This window comes from Argentina silus (assembly GCF_951799395.1).
Source record: "Argentina silus genome assembly, chromosome: 17".
Taxonomy (NCBI): domain Eukaryota; kingdom Metazoa; phylum Chordata; class Actinopteri; order Argentiniformes; family Argentinidae; genus Argentina; species Argentina silus.
In genome coordinates this window covers 8,985,640-9,006,171 of record NC_139671.1, presented here as the reverse complement: position 1 = coordinate 9,006,171, position 20,532 = coordinate 8,985,640, and the positions used below count along the sequence as shown (strand labels likewise).

Here is a 20,532-nt window from a genome sequence, read left to right as displayed (position 1 = left end):
TATTAAGAGAGTATATGTTTTTATTTTTTTATTTATTTTTTACAATGATGGTATTCATATAAATGATCAATATATTAATATAAATTTTCATTTGATGCGAAAGCTTGGTGGACTACTTCAATTAAAATGAAAGAGTTCCACACAAGCCTATTGAAGTTTTAGGTCATGACTTTTCCCTTTGGGCCTCGGATGTGTTGTATGAGTAAGTGAGAGGTATTCAAGTGGTTTTATCAAGAGAGATGAAAAGTTCACATTTCAAACAGATTGGAGACCTTTTCTGGCAGGATAGAGCAGCTCTTGTGGTATTTGGCACGTGTTCAGATCAGTTTAAATGCCGATTTGGATGTCAACTGGAGCATTTGGTCGTACTTTTCAACAGGGACGAAATTAGTCCCCATTCAAATATCTTGCGATGCAAGTCAGCGTCTCAGAAAAACAGCCGAGGTGCAGCGTTCACTGTTTAGACGGGATCCGTCGGGCATCGCAGCGATAAAATACAAAACAAGAACCAACCGGAATGGAGGAGCCACTTTTCTCCCTGCTTTTAGCTGCTTATTTAACTTCAGATCCATTTACTCATGTCTGACAGGCAAGTTGAACTGGCAACAGCTGCACGGTTGAGCCTATAGAATTAATTAAAACATAATTGGAAGAGCTTATCGGCAACATTTAGAATTCTGGCGATGTCCTTCCAGATGGTATCGTTTAGACAATTTCGATGAAAGGATTCACCTGGAAACTGGTGTTGTTCTCTCTGTTTCTCTCTGTTTCCAACCTCCTCGTTGTCTCGTCTGGTTGGAGTTGTTTTGGCTCGACAGGAAAGATGTTGTTGAGTGACAGACAGCATGAAACCAGGAACCATTTGGACCAATGAGGTGATAATAAATACGGGAGCGATTTGCCGGCGTGTGCAGCGTCAGAAATAGAAACTTAGCGGACAATGTCGCAACGGATGCGGCTGGTTATGGACCCGTTATCTGATTGTAAAGGGAGCGGTTTTATTTGCAGTGACGCTCGTTAGCATTTTGCGGACAGTGTGAATTAGGACTCAGTGTTGCCATTAAATAGAACTGACTTTGTTTTCTGAGCTGAATGGCGGTGGTCAGGTTGTGTCTCTCATTAGTGCACCCACCCTTACCTTCCTTTAGCTGTGCTTTTATTACTGTTGGGTTTGAAGGGGTTCTGTGTGTGTTTCTACCTCCAGGGTTCCCACCTGCCATGCAGAGGAATGCCCCGGGCCCCCAGTTTGGCCCCCAGCAGTCGGGGCCCCCCATGTCTCCACACCCATCTCCGGGGGGCTCTATGCAGCACAGTTCCTACCAGCAGGGGGGCTCCTCCTACGGACCACAGACTGGGCAGTACGGACCTTCAGGTAAACCCCTACAGCCACGCCTGGAGATGTTTTTCTGTGCGCATTGATTTTACGGCTCAGCGCCGGAGCCTTGTTGCTTTTCTAAAATTGTCAGTTGTGAAGGGGGCCTTTTTTTAGAGACTTTCTTAAGTTTTTGGAGTTACTGGAGCCGTGCTGCGTGCCAGCCCTTTGGTTGACGGGATGAAAGCCCTGGCCCGCAGAATTCATCAATCTCAAGTGTTGTTTCAGCTGAAGATGAAAACGAACCCATGAGTGTGTGTGTGTGTGTGTGTGTGTGTTTGCGTGTCCTCATCTGGAGCGGGGCTCACACACATTGGATCATTATGGTAATCCATCTTGTGTGTTCTAGCGTGCCGTTATGATGAATGCTGGGCCTGCGTGTGTGTGTGTGTGTTTTCGTGGCGTCCTCAGCCCCTCCCTATCCCAGCTCTCTGATTAATAGTTCCCGGTGCCCTGCCATTCCACTGCTGGGACTGAGGCCTGGCGCTGGGCAACATAGCACAGCCAGAGATGGAACGACTGGATCCCCAACAGGATAGTACAGTATGTGGAGTGTGGAAAAGTGATGGGGGTTGGGGGTTGATTGGAGATTTACTTCAGCTGTGGAAAAAGCCCTACTCTCCAACCCTGAAGAGACGTGTGTGTTGGAATGGAGCCATATGACCTCCTCGCTACGAGTCTGATTCAGAGGAAGAATACGGTATCCTCTATGGACATGCTGCGGTGAATAGGCCGGATGATCCTGTTTTAATTGGGTCTGATCTGTCTCTTGTCTGGCACCACCCACTGACGTTGAGCCATTGACACTTCAGGGCAATATGTTGCCCTGCTCACAGTGCTACAGGTCTCTCTGTGTGATGAGGACGTCAGATGCTGGGGGGGTCCGTGGTATTGGTGACCGTGTTTCAAATCCATGTCACAGACCAGTCCCCCAGAGGGAATTTTGGGATTATCATGGCTCAGGGTCGGGCTCTTCAGATGGCCCGACAGTGCCAAAGAATTTCCATATAATTGGCAGTGCTCCAGAGCTCAGCCTAGCCTAGCTCTGGAAGGGGCCTACCGCACACTCTTCCTCCTCTCCTCCGCCTGTAAAGAGAGCTTGTTAAAGGGGACCAAGAATAACTCCAGGAAGGGAGAAAATAGCAGCTCTCCCCCAATGCCACGACCGGTTCATGTATTTTAGGAACTCTTGTTTGACATCAAAAGTATTTTTTTTCTATTTTTTTTTCTGTTCTTCTTTCTTTTTGTGAAATATGTTATGAAGAAGGAAAGGGAAAAAAAAAAAAAAAAGGCGGTTAGGCTGAAGAAACCCCCTGAGGGAGTAGTGGAACATGAGGCAATGCTCTGTGTTCAGATCTCACAGCAGCTGATGCAAGGCAGGCTGGGAATCACAGTCCTAATTGTGCATAAAGTGGTGGCTGGCAGAGCTCCTGCTGTCGTTTTAGCATAGAAACGTCCTTTGCAGGGGGAAAAAACGAGGGGATGAGAGAGGGGAAAAGCGCTTCTTAGGTCCCACTCATGACTGTAGATCTCATCTGTGTCTCTGGTTAAGCTACATTGATATAGGAACAGTTCATTAAGGCTGTTATGCTGATGGTCTGGTACAGATCTCTCCTCTCTCAGTGACGCTAGTCATGTGGAATATCCATTCAACCCTTGGCTAAGACATTACTATTGGCTTCATTCGCTCTCTGAACAGGCCTAATGGAATAGGCCTTATTCTTCTCTCAGCCACAGGCAAATACTGCCTTGCCTAAAAGGGTTCCCTTGGAGAATTAAAATGGAATAGTGAATGAAGTGTCCGGACATCAAACCGATTCCAATTTTCTTAGTTTGAAATATGTGGCTGGAAAAATGTGGAAGCTTACATCTGGTCAGGTTTCCTATATATGTCAAAAAAGATTAATCTTTGTTTAAATATTGAGTCATTTAGTCATTAAAAGCCAATGATCTCATTCTGAACTCTGAACATTTCAAAGCAATGCTCATGCCATTGTTGCCTCTCCAATTGTGACATTTCACCCATGTTTGTCTCCAGGTAACTACCCCAGGCCTGCTAACTATGGTGGGGCACCCAGTGCCAACTACAGCGGGCCTGGCCCTGGCATGGGCAACAGCCAGGGCATGAACGCCAGCAGCCCCATGCATGGACAGGGTCCTGGGCAGCCTTGTGGCTCCATGCCTGCTGGGCGAGGTCTGGGTCCAGGGGCAGGAGGTCGTCCATACCCCGGTGGCACCAACACCATGGCTCCCACCTCGCCCAGCATGCCACAGCCCGCCGGCCAGGGCATGAGACCGCCCCAGCCCAACGTCAACCGCAAGCCCCACGAGACGGCTCCCAACGCCATGCAAGGTGCCAACGTCTCTGCCCAGGGCAGGTGAGTTAGCGTTGGGGCTGTGGGTTGCATTGAGGACCATACAGACATTAAAAACTCCTCACATTTACATTCACTTAGTCCTCCACACTCCACATGTCATCATCCTGCCACTAGCCTCACTGTCATCCACACATGAAGCTCCTGGTGTGTATTTATACATTCTGTAGGGTCCTCTCCTCTCTGTTGAGTGAGGACAAGACCAAAGAGGCTGTTCTCTCCACTCCCTACTCTAGGCCTCCATACGCGCGCTCCCCTGCCTTCCCCAGCCAGTCTTGGCCAGTGGCGCGTCCTCCCCTCTCTCCAAGCCCCCATCCCCACCCCCAATCCCACCTCCACCCCCATCCCCAACCCCACCCCCATCCCCATCCCCAACCTCACCCCCATCCACAACCCCATCCCCAACCCCACCCCCATCCCCACCCCCATCCCCACCCCCAATCCCAACCCCACACCCAGTCCCGTGCCCATCCACATCCCCAATCCCACCCCCACCACCCCCAGGTCAGCAGTGCTCAGAGCCATCCCATGATGCAGCAGGCTGAGCAGTACGGGTAGGTCTGAGTGCTGCAGTCTATGCTTTTCGCTGGCCTGCCTGACGCACTAACCCTGCACAGCGGTCCTCCCCTGCACTGGACATACATGCGCAATGCTCCACTCACACAGACCCCGTGGGCTGTGATACTAACCTGGCAGTGAATATGGGCATGCCTTGTTGTCACCGCCACTGCATGGCTTCATCAGGGACCAGCGTTGGTTGAAGGGGATGAGGTGTGTTTCAAGGTGTGGCGTGTGGGTTCCTGACCGACTGTTTTGTCTGGATCTCTTATCTTTTCAAGAGCTTCGTTGAAAGATCAGAGAGAAAAGGGGAGGTGATGTTATAAATGTAAAATAAAACTTAAAATCATCAATGTTGTGTAACAGTAGAATCTTCCTTCGTTGTATCCATGTTTTCGGCATTTTCATTCTTATAACAATAGAATGGCTGAAGCAAAAAGGATTGTCCTGTGGTTCAATATGTTGGCTGAGACTCTCGGAGAGTGAAAGTAAATCCCTTGCGATCCCCGGTAGCATTGATTGGATTATTAGCTCCATTAGTTTAGTATGGATTTAATTGAGAATCTAGATGGGGTCATTACTAGCCTCAGTGAGTAAGAGTAGGTTAGGGGGGGGGGAACAAACGTTTGTAGTGATTGCCTGGGGGTGGGGGGCCAATAGTAAACTGGTTGGTTGTCTTCATTGCTCCTGTAGAGGTGGGACACCTCTTAAAGGAAGAGGAGGTGTGTGTGTGTTTGTGTATGTGTGTACATGTGTACTTGTGTGTGTGTGTCTACTTGTATGCGTGTGTGTACGTGTATGTGTGTGTATACGTATGTGTGTGTGTGTGTGTGTACGTGTATGTGTGTGTATACGTATGTGTGTGTGTGTGTGTGTGTGTACGTGTGTGTGTACACCCCCCTCCCTCAGTGGGTTCATTACCATGGTAAATAGAGCAGCCTAAATCTCAGGGATCCGTTTCCGCCCCCAGCATTGTTGCTCACAGCCTTGGCAGGAGGAGGGAATACAGAATTAATAAATGGGGAGAATACGTGGTGTTTTTCTCACTTCGCTTCTCAGCCTTTTGATGTGGTGTTTTTTTCTTTTTTTTTCTTTCTCAATTGTAATGTGTTGTAAATGTTCTCCTCTCTCCTCCTGGTTTAACACAGTCACAGTGTGTTTCTGTTGTGGCGTTGAAGCTGCCGTTGCACTGCTTTTAATGAAGAACATGCATAATTCATATATTCTCACACCAAACTAAAAATCTCTCTCCAACTCTTTTGTCCGTCACGACAATTGCAATATATGCCCGGTGTTTTTAATAGATTGATTACACCGACTGTATATAAGTCTCTTACTCTGTGGTTTTCAGGCAGGGAAGCTATCCAGGCATGAGCCCAATGGGTGGAATAGGCCCCGGCGCCCACTACAGCCAGCAGCCAGGGAATAACTCCGGAAGGATGACCCCACAAGGGCCCCCTTACAACGCCCCACCCTCAGGTACGCCCAGCTAGCCCGCCCGCCCGCCCGCCCATGATCATACACAAGCTATGGGGCCCAGTATCTTCCAGCTCAGACGTCTGAAATGTCCTTTTCTCCTCCACAGGGCCTATGCTGATGGGAGGTGAGGGCATGGCGGGTCCTGAGCCCAAGCAGAGGCCAGAGCACAAGGAGGGGAATGTCCCCGCCACAGATCCACCACCCAAACCCAAGGTACCATCTTGCAGCTCTAACAGAGACATTGGCTTCCCCCCCCCCCCCCCCCCATTCCAGACACTCTCACTTTCTTTCTCGTCAGTTTCTCTCAGAGCATGTTCTAATAACGCATGTGTTTGGAGAAGCTGCTGAATGTGAAAAACGCTGCATCTGACAACGCGGACAAAAAGCATATAGGGAATCGGAAAACATCCCGTCTGGCATTGTGATGGTTTTCTAAAGGAATATTCTGCAGATCACTCTCTCTATTACCATAGCCTACTTTTGTACGTACCGGGAGAGGGCTCAAAAGGAGGGGAATGATCCTTAGCCGTACTCTTTCCCTGGAAGAACCCATTCATCTATTCATACTCTCTTCAGCAAGTTTGTTCATTACACCACTCATGAATGTGTCGTGTGTCTGAGTGCGGCTGCCTTTTGACTGATTTGGAAGTGACACAGGCGTACCAAAATAACCCATTTCCCACCATAAAGAACGTGTTACGGTTCACAATGCACAATCATGAGCTCCAATTTCTTTTTTTTTTCTTTTTGTTTTTGTTTCCCCTCCCCAATACCTTGTTTCAAGTTCCTGCCGCTGGTTTCATACTCCTCCGATTCCAGACAGACAGACACAGAGAGAGAGAGAGAGAGAGTTGTGAAAGTTGACAACTTTTCCTTCCACATTCCATTCGGGTCTCTCTCTTCCACCTCATTATTGAATTGTGAAAAAGCTGCCCCTTGATCTCAACAACTGAAGATCTCTGTCAGCTGAACTGATCTGAGCAGACGTCTCTCTTTGTTCCCTCTTTACTGTAGTCTGTTAATGATCACTGGTGTATTTGCCTGCTTTGTGCTTTCTGCTGTCATGGCGAAGGCGGCAGCGTTAGCATGGCATCATAACTCCACTCATAAGAACAGTAGTGTTTCTCTCTGGCCTTTTCTACTAAAGCTCCCTCTGCTCCTGTTTGGCTGCCTGCCCCAGGGAATGCCGTTCCCCTCAGCTTGTCTCTACAGCTCCATGTGCTATGTAGTTTCCCCACTTGTGTTTTTTTGAATGTCAGTGTGTTGAACATTTTGAACCCAGTCAAACCTGCCTGAAAGACTCCAGCGGAGCTCTGACCAGAACCATTCTAAGTGTGTGTGACTGAGAGCGGGCCAACAGAGAGAAAGGGGGGGCGGGGAGGGAAGGGGGGGGGGGGGGACCAAAGGTAAAAAGTAGAGGGGGTAGAGAGCCAGAGCGTGGTCTCTGCTTGCTTTTGGTAGTTTTTTTTAGTTTTTTTTTTTAACATGACAGTGCTGCACGCAGGCTTGGAATAGCTCTGTAGTACACTCTCACCACACACACACACACACACATATGCTGTGGCTTTATGCAGCTGTATGCTCCTTCACTGGGTGTCTTTGAGGACAGGTTTGCTCAGCAATGCTGTTTGTATGTGTTCTGCATGTGTGGGTGTGTGAGCCTGTGTGTGAGAGAGAGAGAGAGAGAGAGAGAGAAAAAAAAAAAAAAGGATAAAGAATGATTGATTAGCTGAAGAAATTCAAACTCCTGCTGCCGTCTCTCATCACGTGGCACTGTTGTGTGTGTGCGTGTGTGTGTGTGCGTGTGTGTGTGTGCGTGTGGTGTGTGTTTGCGCGTGTTTGTGTGTGCGTGCGTGTGTGTTTTGTTTTGTCCTCCTATTTTCTGTCACAGGACAGCTACAGCTCTCAGTGTATGTCCCAGCCCCCCACCCCCTCCCCCCTGTCCCCCAGCCCTGCTAGTCTGTCCTCTTACCACGGTGAGGACAGCGATAGCATTAGCAGCCCCGCCTGGCCAAAGACCCCGACCAGCCCTGTAAGTGCCGCAAGCACTCTTCTCTTCGTTGTGGTACCTACATGGTCATTTTTGTTTTTCCTTCCAACAGCTTGTTAGTTGTTGTTGTTTTTTTTTACAGTCTCTTTTTTTTGTCTTCTATGTTGTGTTGTCTAAATGTCATTGTCAGTGATGTGGTTGTGAAAAGAGACTTTCTCATTAAGACATGTGTATGCACAGTCATTTGAGGAGTTGGCGTCAGAGGGCTCCCCGTTTCTAATCAATTCTTTCCCACTTCTTACTCCCACCATCTCTCACCCCATACACTGCAGTGCTGGTCGCTGGGCCGCCGTGCACCCACAGTGCACCAGAATGGCTCTTGGATCATGCTTGTGTATTGTATTGTTATTGCTCATATGACTGATGTGTTTTAATGAGAAAGTCTGCAGTGGTCGTCCTGTAAGATGTGACAATGTAACCCATGGGACAGAGTGACTTTTCCCATGCTCCTTTGTATGTAGACATAGACGTAGCTGTGGGGTTCTGACTATATAGTATAACCCTACCATTCAAAGTGGCTTGAATGGAATATACAACAATCAAATCAGATTTTTTTTGTAGATCTGTGTTGATGTTGACTGTTTTTGTGGTACTGTCTGTGTTAACCGTTATGAACCCCCCCCCCCCCAACCCCATGTAAGCCATATCTGAACCCCCTCCTTCTGCTCTATGTCCTGCCCCTGTAGAAGCCCAGCCCGGCCACCATGACCAATGAGAAGATCACACGGCTCTACGAGATGGGCGGGGAGCCCGAGAGGAGGATGTGGGTGGACCGCTACTTGTCCTTCATGGAGGAGAGGGGCACGCCTGTGCCAAACCTGCCCGCCGTGAGCAAGAAGCCCCTGGACCTGTGCAGGCTCTACCTGTCTGTGCGTGAGATAGGAGGTCTAGCCATGGTGAGTAGGACCGGGACCTGCTGCCAGGTGGAGCTGCCCTGACCATTGCCGGTTGACCATTGCTGGGGTTGACCACAAGACGAAAGATAAGCCCGTCACTTACTCCTTATGGCTTGAATTGTGTGTAGGTATACGAGTTAGAGGGTGGTGTCCCTTCCCGCCCTGGGAAGTGTTGTCACAGCGACATCCGATAAGCTGTAATTCTATACATGTCAAACGTTGGTTTAGTAGGTTGTCAGCACCTTCCCTCCCAGTTGGATTTTCATCCCGGTGTGTTGAGTGCTTCTCTCTATGGCCCGACCCAGTGAGCGGTGACAGATCTTCTGGTTTCATACCAAGCTCTGGGTTGCTCAGGAGTCTCCTGTCGGCCATGTTCCCCACTGCAGGTGAACAAGAATAAGAAGTGGCGGGAGGTGTCCACCAACCTGAACGTGGGCACGTCCAGCAGCTCAGCCAGCTCTCTGAAGAAGCAGTACCTCCAGTACCTGTTTGCCTACGAGTGTAAGGTGGAGCGTGGAGAGGAGCCCCCGCCAGAGATCCTCGCCACCGGAGACACCAAGAAAAAGCAGTCACACCAGGCCAAGATCCAGCCGCCGTCACCAGGTGAGTAGTCGTGATCTGCTTTGGGTTCTTCATCTTCTGGGTGATTGCTAACCCTCGTCCCCAGGCTATTGCACACAGTGCATATAAGCTTGGAATAACAATGACTAAAATCTGGCCTTCGAGGGAGTAAAATGGCTGAGTCAAGTATTTGATTCTTCGCAAATCCAGCGACTGCGAAGGCGTGACTCTGAATCAGGAATGTGTGGTGTGCAGGCACTGAGGGTGCTGTGGGAGATGATTTGATATTTTCCCGATCTTTGTATTGGATAAACAAAGGCCTACTTTGACACGTTGGTCCATCAGACCTTCTGACCACATTGGCGAAGTGTCGGGAAGGAAATTAGGTGCTATCACTGGTTATAACTGCAGCTTTTGAGAGGATCATCTGTACATGCTGTACATGAGGTGTGCTGTGTGTGAGGAAGGATGTGTCTGCTGGTGTCAAATGCACACTTATCCTTAGTCATTGTACGCAGGCATGGAGTGGACATCTACACCCGCAGTGTGTCTAAAGCATTTCCTCGATCATCCACCCCTCAATCTATCCATCTCAATCCTCCCTCGGGGCACTCAGCACGTGGGTCTATTTATGTCTGGCAGGTGATTGTGTCACACAGAGAGAGAGGGAGAAAACAGCGGGAGAAATGGAGAAGGGGGGAGGGGAGGCTCCCACCCCCCCCCCCCCCCCCCGCAGGCGGATGGCTGATGATGTCAGAGAGAGCGAGAGCGAGAGCTGTCAAGCAGCGGGGGGGAAGGGGGGGGGGGATTCCCCCAGAGAAGATTAATAGGGGAGGAGTGTGGGATATAAACAAAAGTGACCTCGGTCTGACCTACTTTCCCACAGCAGACAGACCAGTGAGGCAGCAGTTTTTTTTTTTTCCTCTTCACTCTGCCCGAGTATGGGAGGGGTGGGGGGGGTCATGTGAGTTCACACGCTGAGAGAGAGGGAGAGGGTGGCTGAACCTCCGCATTGTTTACTTTTGGAGTTCAAACACATGGTGGCTGGCAGAGGATCAGGCGGCAGAGAATAGACTCCCTCTCTTTTACCAGATTCAGATTACTGTGTTCAGCCATTTCTCTCATTCAATGTCATCTTTTTTTTCTGGACTGGGTTTTTAGTATTTCTTTTAATTGTTCCTTCTTTTTTTTTCTTCTTCAGTGTTTTTTTTATTTTTTATAACATTTTCTTTGTTCTCATTACTTGCTGAATGAATTTAATTAAACGGTTTTGCATTTGATGTGATGAGGCCAGATTATACACTGCTGACTTCATTAAAGCTCACTGATGGATACATCTCCTTAATAGGTCTTACTTATATTAAAACCTTATTGAGATGTATTTGCTGGCTACATAAGCTCCTTTTCTGATCAGTCATTGTGATTGAAATAGTGGCATCTCCGTCTTTTCCTCTATTTCTCCAGCCAACTCCGGCTCCTTGCAGGGCCCCCATACCCCCCAGTCCACAGGCAGCAGCTCCATGACAGAGATGCCAGAGGGCCTGAAGCCCCCCACCCCCGCCTCCACACCTCATGGCCAAATGACCCCCCAGCCAGCCAGCAGGTAGGGTACTCACAGCTTGTGTTGGTGTGTGTCTTTGTGTATACGTGAGACTGTATACACATATATGGATGCTGTTCCTCATCCCTCCTGTTCCTCTGTGTGTCTTGTCAGGAACAGCAGCGGGGTCAGCGTGCAGGATCCTTTCTCCGAGGTGAATGATCCTGCCTTCCACAAGCGTGGGCCCATGCCTCCTGGCGCCCCCTACCAGCAGGGAGGGGGTACAGCAGACCCCTCCATGAGGATGCAGTACGATGCCAACAAAGACCCTTACGGAGGCCCCAGGAAAGGTGAGGAGGCATTCACTCTCAACACTGGATACCATGATAACACCAGCCTGAGTGCTCAGTTTAAGTTATCTCCATTATCTGTCGGCAGTGCAGTGTTTGATGTAGATGTAAAGTAGTGTAAGTGATATTATTATCTCCACTGGATGCACACTTGTGTCTGGTGTGTCCTGTACTGCTCATGTAATCTAGGTTGAGAAGTTGTTTTGTCCTTGCTGCACAGTGAGGCTGCCAGATCAGTCCTGCATCTCTCTGGAAGTCTGCGATGATGGTTATCCTTAGACTATGCTGCCCCCAAGTGTTTGAGCCATGTATTACCTCAATGCCTCTCCCCAACCACGAAGGCTGAAAGAATGACATATGTCCTTGTCCTCTCTGTCCCCAGGGCCAGGCAGCAGTGAGCCCTATGGGCCGGGTCAGATGCCCAGTGCTGCCATGCAGGAAATGTACCCCCGCGGCCATCCCTCAGGAGCCATGCCAGGGATGGGCATGGGCCCGCGACCACAGTACCCCTATGGTCCTGGCTATGACAGGAGGTGGGTACTTCTCTAATCATCAAGTCTCTAATAGATGAATGCAAATGTGTTGTATCTGTGCCAAGAGTGAGTTTAATTAGAAGAAAAAAAACATATGCTAATGTATATGTGTCCAACCCAGCAGACCAGACCATGTGATGGGTCCAGAGGGAGTTATTGCTCCCCCTGGGGGTCAGAACAACATGGGACCTTCCAGCAATGACCCCAGCATGTACTCTGCCAACAGATACCCCCATCAGAGGTATGAGATTGTGTGTGTGTGTGTGTGTGTGAGAGAGAATGGGAGAAAAAGAGTGTTTGTGAACATGTATTGTTGAGGATGAGCTACAGAAGTAAACATTATTTGGGACGGTCAGACATTTTCCTGAAGCTACACACCTTTGTTTCTACTTATGCTGCGTGTGTGTGGTCCTCCTTTAGGCCTGGACATGATGGTTATGGACAGCAGTATCCTCACGGCATGCCCTATGGCTCTCATCAGCCTGGCATGTACCCTCAGCAGCAGGTCAGTCTCCATCCCTTAGAGTGTGCTTACCAAATCCACTCTCAGCCAGCAGTGAACAGCTGTCCTTACTCTGCAAATAACTGGTTTTAGATCACCTCACTACTATCTTCTACTTCTGTAATGAACATTATGGCTGAACTTTTTTAACAGTATATGTAGAAATATGGCTATATGATTAGAATGGCTCATGTGTGCAGTTCACTAGCTACTCAAGTCAATGTTCAATGTGCTCTGTCTCCTTTCAGGGCTACAAGAGGCCTGTGGAGGGGATGTATGGCCCGCCTGCTAAGCGGCATGAGGGGGAGGCCTACGGGATGCAGTATGCAGGGCAGCAGGCAGACATGTATGGCCAGTATGGCGGAGCCTACATGGGGCCAGAGCGCAGGCCCATGCAGGGGCAGTACCCCTACCCTTACAGCCGAGATCGCATGCAGCCTGGCAGCCAGGGGCCCCCACAGCACAGCATGATGAGCGGGGGACCCCCCTCTTCCTCTGCTGGCTCAGGAGATGGACCCCAAGCCAACATGTGGCACCCCAGGACAGATATGGGCTACCCCTACCCTAACAGACAGGGCCAGGGCCCCCCTTTCCCTGGCATGGGACCCCGGGGGGATGACCCCGAGGGCAGGCCCCCCCAAGACGGCCAGTGGCCTAGCCACCCAGGCCAGCGCCAGCCCCCATACCCACCCCACTCCTCCTCCACCGCCTCATCCATGCCCCCCATGCCATCCCGACAGCCCCCCTCATCATACCAGTCCAATCCCACCATGCCCAACCACATCTCTCCAGCCCCCAGTCCTTCCCCCTTCCCACGGCCAATGGGGGGCTCCCTGTCTCCTAACAACGGCCACTATATGGCCTCTATGAAGAAGCCAGGGATGCCTGGCTCTCACGGCGGGGGGATGCCCAGCCAGGCCATGCCATCCATCCACAGAGAGGTCAGCTTCCCCCTGGGCTCAGTGGAGGCCACTCAGCCCAAGCTCAAGCCCAGGCGCAAGCTCACCTCCAAGGAGACAGGTAGGAGGATCACTCTATCCTACGGTGCAGAGAACACTTGCTAAATTACACATGTCTCTTCCCTCTGACCTGTGACCTACGACCTCTCCCCAGGAACCCCAGAGGCCTGGCGCGTGATGATGTCATTGAAGTCGGGCCTGCTGGCGGAGAGCACGTGGGCTCTGGACACCATAAACATCCTGCTGTATGACGACAGCACTGTGGCCTCCTTCACCCTGAGTCAGGTAAGACTATCTGGACCATGCTGACCGTGTCTTCTCAGAGAAGAGCACGAAATGTCTGTGAAACTAACCAGCTCTAATGTTCATTCGTGACTGAATGATCTACTATGCCCTTACATACAATTACTCATCAATTACTCATTAATTAATGACAATTACTCATCATTTAGCAGATTCAAATAACTGACTGAAATGGGTAGAAGAGTCATTGCTTTTGGTCTGTCTTTCTCCAGATGCCTGGTTTCCTGGAGTTGATAGTAGAGTATTTCCGTCGTTGTCTGATAGAGATCTTTGGGATCTTGGAGGAGTATGAGGTTGGCACTGAGGGCCAGAGAACACTGCTGGGACCAATCACAGACCCCACAGAGGAGGAGGAGGAGGAGGAGGAGCATGCCATTCCAGAGCTGGACAACCAATCAGAGGAGGAGCAGAGGGATAGCATACCAGAGGCAGGACCAGAGAGGCCCACAACCACCAACCCAGAGGAGGTGGTCCCAGAGGAGAAGAAGGAGGAGGAGGAGCCAGTGAAGGAGGTCACGGTTAAAGAGGAGAAAGAAGATGGGGAGGAGGGTGCAGCCATGGAGCAGCCTGAGCCAGTCCAGCCCCAAGAGCCCCCAGAGCCCAGGCCCAAACAGGCCAGTAAGTTCGACAAGCTGCCCGTGAAGGTGGAGGAGAAGGACAAGGAGGAGGACCTGGTGGAGGAGCGCTCTGGGCTGAGTCTGCCCAGGGGCTTCACCAGTGGCCTGCTGCACTGGCAGGCAGGAGGTGGGGACTCCACGGCACACATTCAAACCCACATCGACAGACGCAGCCTGGAGACCGACTGCAGGCCCACCGAGAGACAGGGGAGTATTGAGGAACTGCAGAAAGAGATGGAAGGGGAGCAGCAGAAAGAGATGGAAGGGGAGCAGCAGAAAGAGATGGAAGGGGAGCCAGAGAGAGAGAAGAACAAGGAGACAGAGGAAGAGAGGGTGGATGGGGTGGCCGTAGAGAAGAGCTTGGATGATATGCTATGCGCCAGGCCGGGGTTGCTTTCTGAGGAGAAGAGCAGGGCATTTCCGTTCGGAGGGCAGATCCAGAGTCACATCACCCTGCTGGAGGACGAGCCGCGCTGCTGGGACGAGGCTCCCCTCTCTGTGGCCGAGCCCTGGCAGGACGCACTGGCCAAACGCTGCGTCTGCATCTCCAACATCATCCGTGGCCTCTCCTTCATCCCTGGGAACGACACAGACATGTCTCGCCACCCGGGTCTGGTGCTGATCTTGGGGAGGCTGGTCCTGCTGCACCACCAGCACCCCCACAGGAGGAGGACGTCCCCTAGCTACCAGAAGGAGGAGGAGCAGGGCCTGGCCTGCAGTAAGGACGAGTGGTGGTGGGACTGCCTCTCAGCACTCAGAGAGAACACGCTGGTCACCCTGGCTAACATCTCTGGCCAGCTGGACCTGTCCGTCTACCCAGAGAGTATCTGCCTGCCCATCCTGGACGGCCTGCTGCACTGGATGGTGTGCCCCTCGGCCGAGGCCCAGGACCCCTTCCCCTCTGCAGCCCCCCACTCGACTCTCACCCCCCAGAGACTGGCGCTGGAGTGCCTGTGTAAGCTGAGCATCCAGGACAACAACGTGGACCTGCTGCTGGCCACGCCACCCTTCAGCCGCCAGGAGAAACTCTACGCCACACTGGTGCGCCACGTGGGCGAGCGCAAGAGCCAGGTGTGCCGAGAGATGGCAGTGGCCATCCTGTCTAACCTGGCGCAGGGAGACTCGACAGTGGCACGGGCCATTACCATGCAGAAGGGCAGCGTGGGAATCTTCATAGGCTTCCTAGAGGACTGTGTGGCCATGGCCCAGTACCAGCAGAGCTCCCACAGCCTCCTGCACCCGGCGCCCCACTCTGAGCCCCCCAGCGTCAACATGATGTGCCGTGCTGCCAAGGCTCTGCTGGCCATGGCCAAGGTGGAAGAGAACAGGCCTGAGTTTGTGCTGTACGAGAGCCGCCTGCTCGATATCTCCCTGTCCTCGGTGCTGAACTCTGCCGTGACGGCCATCATGTGTGAAGTACTGTTTAAGATTGGCCGCTCGTGACAGGCACAGAGGGAGCTTTGGGGGTATGGGGGGGGCTGGTTTCAAGGAAAATGACCAGGCTACAGTGAAAAAGGAATTGGGCGGTATTATATTTTTATTTAAATAAAAGAACACAAAAAAATGTTTCTACATAAAAATAAATATATATAGAATATATATAGCTCCTCTGCCCCATTCACAACTTTCATTTGGGATTTTTAAGTAATTTTAATACAAATATTTAATACTTGGTATTTTAAATTTTTTCTATTGTTTTCATTTTTTGGGTTCATTTGTTTTAACCAAAGTTGGCATCTGATGATTGACAAAGTACTTTAGTTTTGGGGTCTCTTGCTCTTAAAATGTTTTGTAATTGTATGTGGCTGTTTTTCTGTGGGATCTTCTTGTTTGTTGTTTATTTTTGAGGGAGGGGGACATGGGGCAGATTTATTTAAATTGTGAGACATGTTGTGTAGATAGACCACTTGCCATGTGTTAAGATAAAAAAAGAAAAAAACACTGACTTTACTCAGAATATACAGTATATGTATCCTGTTCTGGAAAAAAATTGTGCTGGATTTAGTCAGCTTTTTGGGGGGAGATTACCAAATGTGAATTAGTTTTGGCCACAGGCAATTTGACCATCAGTATTGCATAACCATATCAGTGTAAGGAGGAAAAAGTCATCTTTTTCAACTGACTTAACTTCTTAACCATAGCAACAGCCAGGTAAACTCTCTCAAGCAAACAGAACTTCTGTCAAGTCTTATTTTATCCTTTATATCCATGGGCCCATTTGTATATAGAAGTTGTACATTCAACAGCCCTTCATGGTTACTTCTCCAAGAGATGTGGTATAAATAAAAGTGATGGTAGTTGATAATTATAACGATTATGATTATTATTACTGCTCATTTGAATATGAATATTTAGTTACTCTCTTCAAATGTTTAAGTAATTTTATGTATTTAAAGAAAAAGTGTTCTGTGGCACAGATCTGATAAGGACAAATTCTGATTAAATGTTTTGGTTATAAAAGCCTGAACGTATTTAGAATGTACAGCTAGCAGAACAAGATGGGCAGAACTGTATTCCAGAATAATGTTGTTTAAAATGACTTCAGATCAGTTATAACAAATGTAATACAAACTCTACGTACAGGTCTTCTTCCCCTTTAATTTCATGGACATTGTTTATTCAGTATAAGATCTCTATACTATATGTTCCACAAGTTAAGAATAAATGTACATGAAATTTGGTTGAGCACTGTGAAGGACTCTTTTTGTGTTTGGCTCTTTTTGTACAGAAGTTGCAATCAGGGATACACACACACAACAAAGGAACCAACCAACAAGACTAGAGAAAGGATGCTAGTTTATTGAGTACACCAGACAAGGTTTTAGACCATATGCAAGAGACAAAACTAAGAAGTATTTATCACTGACATTCTCCTTAAAAGCTCAGGGTGTATTAGAGTTCATCTCAAACTAGCACTACGCTCCTAGTTACAGCCGTGGCGTCAATGTTTGCATTACATCGCCCTTTAACTTGATAATGCGTGCTAAATGTGTACAAAAACATCAGTTGCAGTCACAAGCACATTTGGACTGACGCACACACAGGAGGATTTTTATACTCTCCCTGTTACAAGGCTGGCCAGGGCGCTTTTAGATAGTTCAGGTCTGTTCGGTCTTTGATATTTGTCTTTTATGTGAATAGCTGACGGCAAACATTTAAAAATAAGTGTTACATTGGATGACTGTTCAATCAGGTTTTAAAGAGCACCAGATGCTTCTAATTCACCTGCATAGAACAATTAAATTGAGCTACATACCATTTCATCTTTCACAAGATGAAAAGAAAAACACTACCCATCTGTAATTTGTATGGGTACCCATCCAGCACCCATACTAATGACATGAGAAAGCACTTCCTCATGGAACAGTCCAGGCCGGGGCTCACTGAGTTTATGAAGCCACAGGTCCGGGGTATCTTAACCATGACGCCTCAAAAGTCAAACAGTTTAGTTCATGATCTCTCACTAGGCAGTTGCCCTTCATGGGCTTCAGGTGAGCATCAGTGGAAAGGCATGAATGAGACCAGTGACAACAACATCTCTTCCCCCTGCCCTGCAGGTATCACTGAGTTCTCTCTCAGCATAGTGCTCATTGTTCTAAAGCCCCACAGTGGCTTTTTAAGGCTGTCCACAGACAGTGGCTGAGAATGTGGCCTCATTCATTTAGACTTGAAGATGGAGTCCCAGTCCACAGACTCCATGTTGGCTTGTGTCTCCTCAGCTTTTGGGATAGCTGGGAAGATTGACTGCATCTTCTGCCTGAACTCTGTTAGCTGTGGAGATTAATACACTGAGATTAATTTAATCTGTTTCACACTTTGTGTTATGTTCTCTGATGAAATGATAAGGGTCAGACAATGAAGTTGAAATATAGATGAGTTATTACTTACACTATGGACCCCCATGGCCTTCCAGATGGTGAAGCTGAGCAGGCCTACTCCACACCAGGCATACAGTGAGCCCCAGCCCAGGGCTCGTAGTGCCAGGGATGCCCCAGTCTCTGGCACAGCAGCAGTGGCCATCACTCCCTGGAGAAGACACATTGTCACATTTATGTACACGAAAGTTGCTCAAAACAACGTTCTTCAGTTAAATCCTTAGTATAAAATGAGTGGGCAGAAAACTTGGACAGCATTTAGGAAAGACTAACCACGCTGTCAAATGTAATTGATCTGACAGACACTCGGTAAACCTGGAGGTATGCTTCAGGATTGAACTAAAAAACAGACGTTACCCCTAACTTCATTACCCATCTTAATGTAATTATTCCATGTTTTAAGTGGCTTGCACATTAGATTAGCTATTATTAGAGATTGGCAAGACAGCTCTTCCTGTAGGGATAGAAACTGAGTCGAGCTTAGATTTAGCCTAGTGGGTAAAAAATACTGCCTGCAAACATATGTCCATTATTTCTTATCAAGCAACTATTCTTTCAGGAATGGTTTTTCATGAACTGAGCTCAAGAACAGCCAGTCCCTCTTTTGCCACAACTTCATAGACTTCATGATAAGCTCTTTAAAGTATTCATTAATTGAAGTATGAAGTGAAAAATATCAAGTGACAAGCCTTATGGTAGTATCTTTGCTGGAGGAATGTATTGGTGTTGTACAGTATGTAATAATATATGGCATTTATATAGTACATTTTAGAAATGTGAAATACATTCAATTAAGATGATCACATTTATAAATTGATTAAAAATTCAAACTTAGTGGTATCCCATTCTGAAATAGTGTGCACTATTATTATTGCACTCAGATGGACTCAACTTCTTGTGTAACTTGTTGAGGAACTTTTTCCTGTCCTTTGCAACCCTATAGACAACAAATCTCCACAGTGCCTCTATGTGAGCTCCTCATCCACTGTGACCTCACAACTGCATACCTCTCTGACCGTGGTAAATATAATTAGACCACTTTACAAGGCATATTTGGCTGAGATGCAGGTTTACAAAGATGGGCCTTTGACTTAAAAATAGACTTCAAAAACAAACAAAGGCTCCACTATGCTGTCCTGCCAAGTATATCTTAAAAACAAATATAGAGTTAAAATCTGTCTACGGTTTTACACAAGCTTATTTCTAATTGGCTCCTGTGAGGATCAAATAAGCATGACCTTCCAAGCAAATTAATTGAGTGAGAGAGGCAGTCCATGTTTGGTTAGAAACAAGGTTGATTTCTTATTTCTTTTAGCCCATACAAATTAAATGGAATTTAACATAACATTCCCCTTGATAGTGTTCTAAAAATACTCTGTAAAAATGGGTGCACTCTTCCACATTCAACTTAATGACTATGCAAAAAAATTACTTGAACATTCATACATGCTATTGCAGCCACTGAAGGGGAAGAGATGGAAGGAGGGCACAAGCTCCTATTGGGCACACTTCCACCCAAGGCCTAAGACACTGCAGTGTTATCATATCACTGCCTACTGCAGCAATGACTCGAACTAGCAACAGAGTAGTGCACTACCTCCGGTGGCATTAAGGTCTAGAAGAGCTCCTGGTATAGCAGACTACAATGAGGATAAAATACCATACATTCAGACTATAATTGATGATAGATCACCATTAAAATGTATAGCCCACAGGAATCAAATTTCAATTCAATAGTGTAGTCTACATTCATAGCCTATATAAATTATCTCTCATCTGTGCTAAATAATTGCCTTTAAAATGTGCATAAATGGTAGCGCCCTCTCTGTTTATCTTATGTCAATCGGAGGCCAATGTGGGATAAATAAGGTTGATACATGTTAGTAACACTTTCGTTAAAAGCAATACATGTAATGTTGTGAATGCAGTGGACCTTATCATACCTTACTAAACCAACCTGGGCTCTTTTTCTTGGCCAAGGCTAGTGTGGAGCCGAATCCTGCTATCATTCCAGCAGACGCCACAGTAGTCAGAAAGGCTGCACCTTAGAAACAGTTACGATAGAGGGACACGTAAGCTACTGGTCAGGGTAATAAGTATCTTTCTGAATGTATATTTTCAAGAAACTCACATGGTCATGCCATATCCCAATTGAATATCATAGGGTAGAATTCTGCTGTCAGGATCAAATTAGCGCTCACAAATAAATCGCCTGTATATGCTGTTTATCTGACATCATATTGTAGATAATTTCGTACAGGCATATACGGCAGCTGTCATGTATAACAAGCATGAAGAGGCGACTTTGGCTAGGTCAAATTCGAATAGCCTTTAGTTCCGTTGTCATAATGTAGCCACATAAAATACGACAAGCATTGTCATTTGACACTAACATTCGTCTATAAGGAGTCACTTGCCTTTCATTAACTGCAGTTTGGTCTCATCGTCATCTTCAGTAACAATTGTGGCATTGACATTCATGCTTGTGTTTTCTTTCTCAGCTGTCATTTTTCCCGTGTCCGTCAATTATAAGACTCCGGCACAAACATGGTCAGTTGGAAC

General features: G+C 48.0%; 2 protein-coding genes across 7 annotated transcripts in view; one reads left to right on the top strand and one right to left on the bottom strand.

Moving 5' to 3' along the window:
- arid1b (AT-rich interactive domain 1B) overlaps positions 1-16,769 on the top strand; it is a 45,997-nt gene extending 29,228 nt beyond the window's left edge. For 3 of the 6 annotated variants that reach the window (XM_083689032.1, XM_083689033.1, XM_083689030.1), the window contains 15 exons: positions 1,205-1,372; positions 3,411-3,750; positions 3,984-4,301; positions 5,657-5,784; positions 5,891-5,997; positions 8,521-8,730; positions 9,117-9,333; positions 10,756-10,894; positions 11,006-11,181; positions 11,564-11,714; positions 11,836-11,955; positions 12,135-12,219; positions 12,465-13,236; positions 13,330-13,460; positions 13,691-16,769. In XM_083689032.1, the coding sequence (XP_083545158.1) occupies positions 1,205-1,372; positions 3,411-3,750; positions 3,984-4,301; positions 5,657-5,784; positions 5,891-5,997; positions 8,521-8,730; positions 9,117-9,333; positions 10,756-10,894; positions 11,006-11,181; positions 11,564-11,714; positions 11,836-11,955; positions 12,135-12,219; positions 12,465-13,236; positions 13,330-13,460; positions 13,691-15,538 (4,910 nt within the window). In that variant the 3' untranslated portion in view covers positions 15,539-16,769. The remainder of the gene's footprint in view (positions 1-1,204; positions 1,373-3,410; positions 3,751-3,983; positions 4,302-5,656; positions 5,785-5,890; positions 5,998-8,520; positions 8,731-9,116; positions 9,334-10,755; positions 10,895-11,005; positions 11,182-11,563; positions 11,715-11,835; positions 11,956-12,134; positions 12,220-12,464; positions 13,237-13,329; positions 13,461-13,690) is intronic. The other 3 variants (XM_083689035.1, XM_083689031.1, XM_083689034.1) reach the window with 2 other exon arrangements.
- Positions 16,770-16,896: 127 nt separating this feature from the next.
- Positions 16,897-20,478, bottom strand: tmem242 (transmembrane protein 242; the record flags this gene model as incomplete). The annotated part of the gene is made up of 4 exons (XM_083689514.1): positions 16,897-17,866; positions 17,984-18,121; positions 19,914-20,014; positions 20,388-20,478. The coding sequence occupies 4 exons, from the start codon at positions 20,476-20,478 to the stop codon at positions 17,753-17,755; spliced, it is 444 nt and encodes a 147-aa protein (XP_083545640.1). The 3' UTR covers positions 16,897-17,752.
- Between the last annotated feature and the right edge of the window lie 54 nt (positions 20,479-20,532).